General features: G+C 29.4%; 1 protein-coding gene across 3 annotated transcripts; it reads left to right on the top strand.

Moving 5' to 3' along the window:
- Positions 1-4545: 4545 nt before the first annotated feature.
- On the top strand, positions 4546-6933 carry LOC149567374 (uncharacterized). 3 transcript variants are annotated; one of them, XM_089817475.1, is made up of 5 exons: positions 4546-4625; positions 5791-5868; positions 6003-6108; positions 6217-6362; positions 6690-6933. In XM_089817475.1, the coding sequence occupies exons 2-5, from the start codon at positions 5821-5823 to the stop codon at positions 6900-6902; spliced, it is 513 nt and encodes a 170-aa protein (XP_089673601.1). In that variant the 5' UTR covers positions 4546-4625; positions 5791-5820; the 3' UTR covers positions 6903-6933. The 3 variants fall into 3 exon arrangements, with proteins under 3 accessions (XP_089673601.1, XP_089673602.1, XP_089673600.1); XM_089817476.1 differs by lacking the exon at positions 4546-4625 and adding an exon at positions 6478-6554 and having other exon boundaries at positions 5617-5868; XM_089817474.1 differs by lacking the exon at positions 4546-4625 and having other exon boundaries at positions 5639-5868.
- Positions 6934-7727: the final 794 nt, after the last annotated feature.

The following is a 7727-nucleotide window of genomic DNA, read 5'->3' as shown; positions in this document are numbered from 1 at the left end:
GAGCCGTAATAGGAGCCACAGTAGGAACTACATCAGGTGTCGTACCAGAAGTTGCATCAAGCATATCATGTGAAGCCATATATGTAGAAATGTATGAAGAGCTAAATTGCTTGTTGTACATAATTTTTTATTTTTAACATTAAAAATTATACACATGTAATTAAACATACATCACACATCATGGACGTAGATAATTTGTAACACATCCAGACCTAGATTAATTTGCATATAAGTATAAGATGACTTTAAAGTTGAGAGTTTGGTTATGGTTAGAGTTAATTTGTTGTTCTAAGATTTTATTATACTTTGGGGGGTATTATTAGAGAATTCAATTAAAGGGTACCTAATAAATTATTTATAGTACTCTTAAATGATAATGTTTCGAGGTTTAGGTTTCAAGTTGGGTTACATATATATCATTTAAAACAAGGGTCATACTTCATGTATGTACATGTGTTTAAATGTATGTGCATGTATCTCAAATGTAATTTTTAACAATTTAGGATTAGGGTCAACTTGTTTTAATTTTATGTAAGTTAGGCTTCAATTAGGTTTTCAAATAGGGTTTTAGTGTAATTAGGCTCAATTTTAGGGTAAGATTTAAGACCTTATGACACTGTCAGGGTTTACACAAACTTAAATAATTTCTAGCATTAAATTTAGGGGTTAATATTAAAGTCCATGGTTAAGAACTTAGGATAAGGGAACTTAGCATATGAAGTTTATGATTTGGTTCAAGATTATGATTTAGGGTATTTATTATCATTTATAATATTGGGTTTAGAAATTAAATTTTAATATCAAGGTCTGGGTTAGGGTTTGGATAATGGTTAGGTTTAGGGTTTGGATGTACATGTATGTTATATTCATACCTAGATATGCAAATTAATCTACATTCTTATATATGTATAATTTAGGATCTCCCCTTAAGACATGTCATTGAATTATATACTTCTAATTATTAAGACATTAAAAATAATAACATATGTACATTTAAACATGAATATTGAAAACATATGTATGTACATCTATATCTACCACATCAACATATTTACATGTACATTTATGAAATACAATATACATTTTAATCTACATTCTTATGTATAATTTAGGATCTCCCCTTAAGAAGTGTTATTAAATATAGTTAATTACACTTAGTTATAAGATAAATTAAGATCAATAGTTAACATATACACAAATTATACATATAAAAATGTGAATTTATTAAAAATATGTACATACATCTACTTTTAACCATGAACAAATATACATGTACGTCTATGTTCAAAATAAAAAATATACATTTTAATCTATATTTTTACATGTACAATTCAGGATCTAGACCCTTAAGATATGTCATTTAATTAAACTTCTAAGATTAAGACATTAAAGACATTTAAGATTAAGAAACACACACACACACACACACACACACACACACACACACACACACACACACACACACACACACACACACACACACACACACACACACACACATATTTTAATGTTTTTTTAAATTTTTTTTCTAAAATTTTGTAATGTTTTTCTAATTTTTAAAAAAATATTTTTTCTAATGTTTTTCTAAATTTTATATTACTATAATTTTTCTAATATGTTTTTAAATTTATTTTCTAAAATTTATATTATTATAAATTTTCTAACGTTTTTCTAAGGTTTTTTTCTAAATTTATTTTTAAAAATTTATATTAAATTATAAAATTTGTAATGTTTTTGTAATGTTTTTTCTAAATTTATTTTCTAAATTTTATATTAAATTCTAGATTTTCTAATGTTTTTGCAATTTTTTTTTAAAATTTTTTTTCTAAATTTTATATTAAATTATAAATTTTCTAATATTTTTTTAAAAAAATTTTAAAATTTTTTATATTAAATTATAAATTCTCTAATATTTTTGTAATATTTTTTTCTAAATTTGTTTTCTTTTTGCAATATTTTTTTCTAAATTTTCTAATTTTTGTTAATCTTTTTTCTAAAATTTCAAAAAAAATTTAAGGTTTTTTTAAATTTTCTAATTTTTAAAACTATTTTTTATAAATTTGTTTTCTAAATTTTATATTAAATTATAAATTTTCTAATGTTTTTGTAATATTTTTTATAAATTTTTTCTAAATTTTATATTAAATTATAAATCCTCTAATGTTTTCGTAATGTTGTTTCTAAATTTGTTTTCTAATGTTTTTCCTAAATTTTATATTATATGTTTTTTACTATTTTTTCTAATGTTTTCTATATAATATTTTTTTGTTTTCTAAATTAATATAAATAAACAATAAAAATATTAAATTAACATTTAGATATGTTTTCAAAACTATTGAAAATGTAAATAACATTCAAATATATTTTCAAAACTATTAAAAATGTAAATAACATTCAACTATGTTTTAAAAACACAAAAAAAATGTATTGAAAATATTAATATCTACTTTGATAATATAAAAAAATACTTCAAAAATGTTGAAAACATTAAATTAATATTATTTTGACATACCTGATAATGAAAATGAGAACGAAAACAAGAGGATGACGTTGACGAAAGTTGCTCAAGCCACATGTTCACTCGAACGCTCAATCAACAGTACTCGCTGTAAAAATGAGGTTGGAAAGGTGAAAAAAATGTTTTTAAGCACCGAAAATTGGCTCACTACATGTACGTGCGAACATGTACCTAGCGCATGTTCGTGCAAACATAGCTTGACATGTTCGCACGAACACGCGTGCAGTACATGTTCGCGTGAACATGTCTAAGGTGTTCACATGAACGTATGGCGAATAGAGATGCAAAAATTTGTCAACTTTTTCAAGTTTCTTTGTCCCATTAAAGTGGAACCCATTATTGTGGGTTCACCTTCTTGTCATTCTTCATCCTATCAACATCATTCTTCCAATCTCATCCAAGTTCACTCTTCCAATTGCTTTTCAATTCAATCTATTCATCAAAATCTCCATAAAATCAAAAACATCAAAAAAATTTCAATCAATGTGCAATGAATACCAATCCAACCAATTCAATCTTGCAATCTTGTACATCAATCCTTAATCAATTTATCAATTTGACCCAATCAGTTTATCATCCATTGACCATATTCGAACATCATCATGGGATGTTTCTTTCCCAATCCTTGGATGTGCATTGTGATTATCATTAACTTTGTCATCCTCAATCAATCAACATCAATAAATCCATTAATTGGTTTTCAGCTTGACCAGGAGCAACTTTTGGTTTGCTTTTGGATTATTGTGCATGATTGTTTGTTACTTGTACGTATTAGTATTTTCTGCATTTATCATGGTCTTTGCATCCTATTGTCCCAAGGAATCATGGTCTTCCATATCATGGTTTCATAAGGCATATGGTTCTATTAGACCCCTTTTTATCACGTACTTGACACATTGTCATCTTTGTTTCTCATATCTTGGTGCATAGTGTTGAGTACAATATCAAACTTAGGTCGTTCACACTATTGCAACATAACTTTATCAATCTTAGCATTTTCCACTCCCTTCCATACTCCCATCCATTTTGAGAGAACATTCATGTTCTCCTAAGTTGCATGTCCTCTCGAGGGGGCATACCATTCCACCCTTGTCATCCTTCCTCATCATTCCATGACTGGGGCATCACGCTACTAGTCTTATCCTTCCATCCACTATATATATATATTTTTGATATAACATTACTATTGCTAAATCAAAGAGGGGCAAAATGTAAACACCTAAAATTGTCCAAATACCATTTTTATGACCAATTAAATAGATATTTATTATTTATTTAATTATAGTCTTACCTTACCTTTAACTAAATAAATTTACATTTATTTAGTTACATTTGCCTTTCCTTGATTTAAATAAATTTAGGTTTATTTAATCCTAGCCTATTTCCCCTCATCCCACTTTCATCCTAATCCATTTACTTTAATTAAGTAAATTACTTCATTTACTTAATTAATCCTTTTTTAATTCCACTTGGAATTAAATATTAAATTTAATCCTATTTGAGTACATGGCTTCTAACTTTAACCCTCACCCAACCTCACTTTCCTAACCTAACTCATCCTTTTAAGCCTACACACTACCTAATTCCACTTACTTTTCCTAATCACCTTGCTAAATCCCCTTTTAATCCTAAGTGTGTGCTCACACATGTGTGAGGAACACTCACACTTCCCACACCCCTCACACTTCCCACACCCCTCACACTTCTCACACCTCTTACACATTTCTCCCCCTTCACATGAGAATCAAATTGTCTCACACATGTGTGAGAAACCATGCTTCTCACACCTCTTACACTTGTCATTGACCTATCACATCAAAGGTTACTCACACATGTGTGAGCATCTTTCCCCTTTTGAATGGTCAAAAACCCTAATCCACATGGAGTCCACTTGGCCTCCACCTCATGGACACCTCATTGATCCTGAGAGATCTTACCCTTTCGTCTTGCATTGAATCTCAACCGTCTGTTTAATCTCATTTCCTATAAAAGGAGAACCCTCTCCTCATCTCCATAAGCACTATCTAACCCATTGTTATGCTATAAGATTTGTGAGCAACCACATCCCACAACAATGAAATCATCAACAACTTGGTGATTTTATGAGGTTTGCATTAGTGCTATTTTGAATGGTTTAAGCTCTTTTGATTTCATGTCATCATTATTTACATCGTGTCTTTTATATTTGAGGTTTGCATGAATATGTAGGAATAGACTTTAGTTGCTTATTGTTTATTCCATTGTTACATTTTTATGCAATACAGATACTTCCATTACAAATATGAGCACACTTGATTTATTTTCATGTATATAGCAAACTCCCACCATAAACTTTTCAGCCAAAATAGATTTTGTACTCCACCTCAAGCAATACAATGATCCTCCTAAGTATCAATATGTTACCACAACCTTTGGCGCTAATAGATATGATGAGTACACTAGGAGAAACTATTGGGACCAAAATAAAAGAATAAGGAACTTATAAAAAGAAGATAGAGAAGTGAAGGAATACAAAAGTCTAGTATTCAACAAATTAAATCATAAAATATATAATTTTTTTTGAAAAAATACAAAAATTCCTATAGTAAGATATCCCTTTTGGTTTGTTGTTTAGACGTTGCACACTTTAAGCGGGGCCCTCTCATTCATCATAAATCTAGGGGATAAGACCTAGTTGCCACTCACGCTAACTTCACACATGTTTAAACTGTAAGTCATATTTTGCCCCACCTTCGTATATGAGTGAAGATCTTAAAGCTAAGATTTTGACTTTTGGGTATTTACGGATCTCTCTATAGAGAATGTATCATATTGTGAAGTGCAAAATGGTAGAAAAATGTCATTTCAAAATTCTTGCCAATACCCACTATATTCATGCACAAATAGTAATTCACTATTAATATACGTGTAATCGGTTATTAGTATATGTATTTTTCATTTTTTAGATCTCTTTTAAGAATAGTAATTAGAAGTATATATTCAAAAACTATTACTATTATTGAACCGTTATTGATTACTAAATCCCTTTCGCTCATGTATCTAAAGTTAGATAGCAGTTACGTATGTTATATCTCTGCCATAGTCACTATCTCGGTGATAACAACACTTGTTTAGACAACTTTAGAGAGCCATTTTGCCAGATATCTGTCCTTCCAATTTCATTTAAAATGTTTTGAAAGCTATGTTGCGTTTCATGCAAGACATCTCTTATTAGTTTCAAAAGAATATACTTCTTATTAATTAGAATGTTAATTTATAGTGTATGTGGTCAGGTGGTTTTTAACTTTAGGTTCTTGACCTTGATGGGTGTGGGTGGTGCACTTACAGGCTCTATTCTCTGCTTCTTCAGGGTAGTTCTTCTTTTTCAAATTCATGATCTCTAATTTTTTTCAAGTATCTTTTAGATCATATTTTATAATTTACTACATATAATCATAGAAAAAATGAAAAATCTAATCCAATTTGATTTTGGAATCAATAACAGGGGTGTGCCCTTATGTGGGACTCATTTCTGAAATGCTTTCGTCGTTTTCCAATCTTCAAGGGGTTAGAGTCTGCCCATGAAATTCTACCCCTTGTAGAAGCAATAGGTAAGGGTATTACAAATGAAACTTCATTTTATTTATTTATTTATATAATCTTTTGATTTCATTTAACACTTACAATCATCATGCTGATTTATATTTATTTGGTTTCAGATATATATTTGTTGGGAACAGTAATGCTCATATTTGGCATTGGTCTGTACAAGCTGTTTATCAGCAACCTCGGCATCCCTCCAAATGCATCTTATCAACTCCCACAGAGCAGATCTAGTAGCTTATTTGGACTCTTTGCTTTACAGGTTTGTGACCATTGTTTTATTTCCTTTATAAAATAGATTTTCGTTATATTGCAGTAGCCTTTCAATTAGTTTGATTATCAATGTTTTGATTACATTTTGTATGATCTATCATCAGGATGTAAAAGAAAAAGAGAAAGGAGAAGATAGATCACTAGTTATCTTTTCGGCATTCTGATTGATATAGATCACGAGGTGGGCGATCAGACATTGATATTTAAAAAATTCACACACAATCAAACCCAAAAGCTAATAAATTATTCCTATGAATTAATAATATTCACTTTTTATTATAATTATTTTATCTATCATTTCTTATTGAATGGGCAGAAGCGGCCTGCCTGGTTGGAAGTGATGTCAGTAGAAGAGTTGACAGCAAAAGTGGAGAGAGTAATGATGATGATAATTCTACTTTCTCTCTTGGAGAAAAGCAAATGGTTGATAATAAACACACCCTTTGTCATAAGGACATGGATAACGTCCTCCTTTTTAAGGATTATGTACATTAGGTGTTGTGGGGATAGAATTTTACAGCCTCATTAATTAACTTGAAATTTATACTTTAATTTCTAAATTTAGATGTGTGATAGAGTGTGATTGGAAATGCCCATAGAAATTTATTACAACTGAAATTTAAAAAATAGAAGTCTTAAAACTTGAAATTTATACAATCTTCATCAGACTGAAAATCTCTGGATGGGATGATTACTGCTTCCAGCCAATGTTTTCAGAGACCCAATGCCATCGTTTGAATTGAAACAGTAATGTTTTAAATATTTAAGAATCAAATTGTGGAGTATGCAAGGAAGCAATTCCAGTGATGTACACAAATGGCGTAGGTGATGGAATAAATGAGTAAGGTCGTGTGGAGGAGTGGAGCAATACAGAGAGAGACTTAATTTTATTCCCATCAAAGTCTTCACTTTAACTTCACAGTGTACTGCACTTGGATTGTGTAAAATCTTTTCAATAAATATCTTACATTGTTGTGGTGTATATTTAAAAACATGAATCTCATGATGTACTCCTAAGAACTCTAAAGAAGCAATATCTCATGATGTCTCTATAAGATCTTTAGGAAAACTGAAATGTTATCATGTGATGTCTTTTAATGGGACAATGTTTATTGACAAACGAGAAGAGCAATAATAGTTGAGCAAATTTTAAGAGTTATGTACTTCTGATTTTTCAAAGTAATTTTATATGAGTCAATAAAATAATAATTAATAGGTTTCACATGTGTTAGTAATCTATTATTTTTAACTTTTCTAGATTACAATTGATCTATTAGGACACTTGTCCATAAATATGATACTTTGAGTGCACAATTATTATGGAATCTTTGAATAGGTTTAAATAATATATTTG

The sequence above is a fragment of the Cupressus sempervirens genome, chromosome 3, assembly GCF_028749045.1.
Source record: "Cupressus sempervirens isolate cs-2001-9-10 chromosome 3, ASM2874904v1, whole genome shotgun sequence".
Classification (NCBI taxonomy): Eukaryota; Viridiplantae; Streptophyta; class Pinopsida; order Cupressales; family Cupressaceae; genus Cupressus; species Cupressus sempervirens.
This window is presented reverse-complemented; position numbering and strand designations above follow the sequence as displayed.

Coding starts and splice junctions, on each gene's coding strand:
- LOC149567374 (XM_089817474.1), top strand. CDS start 5,764: ATGTTAATTTATAGTGTATGTGGTCAGGTGGTTTTTAACTTTAGGTTC. Junction 5,869..6,002: donor CTATTCTCTGCTTCTTCAGG/GTAGTTCTTCTT, acceptor AATCAATAACAG/GGGTGTGCCCTTATGTGGGA. Junction 6,109..6,216: donor ACCCCTTGTAGAAGCAATAG/GTAAGGGTATTA, acceptor ATTTGGTTTCAG/ATATATATTTGTTGGGAACA.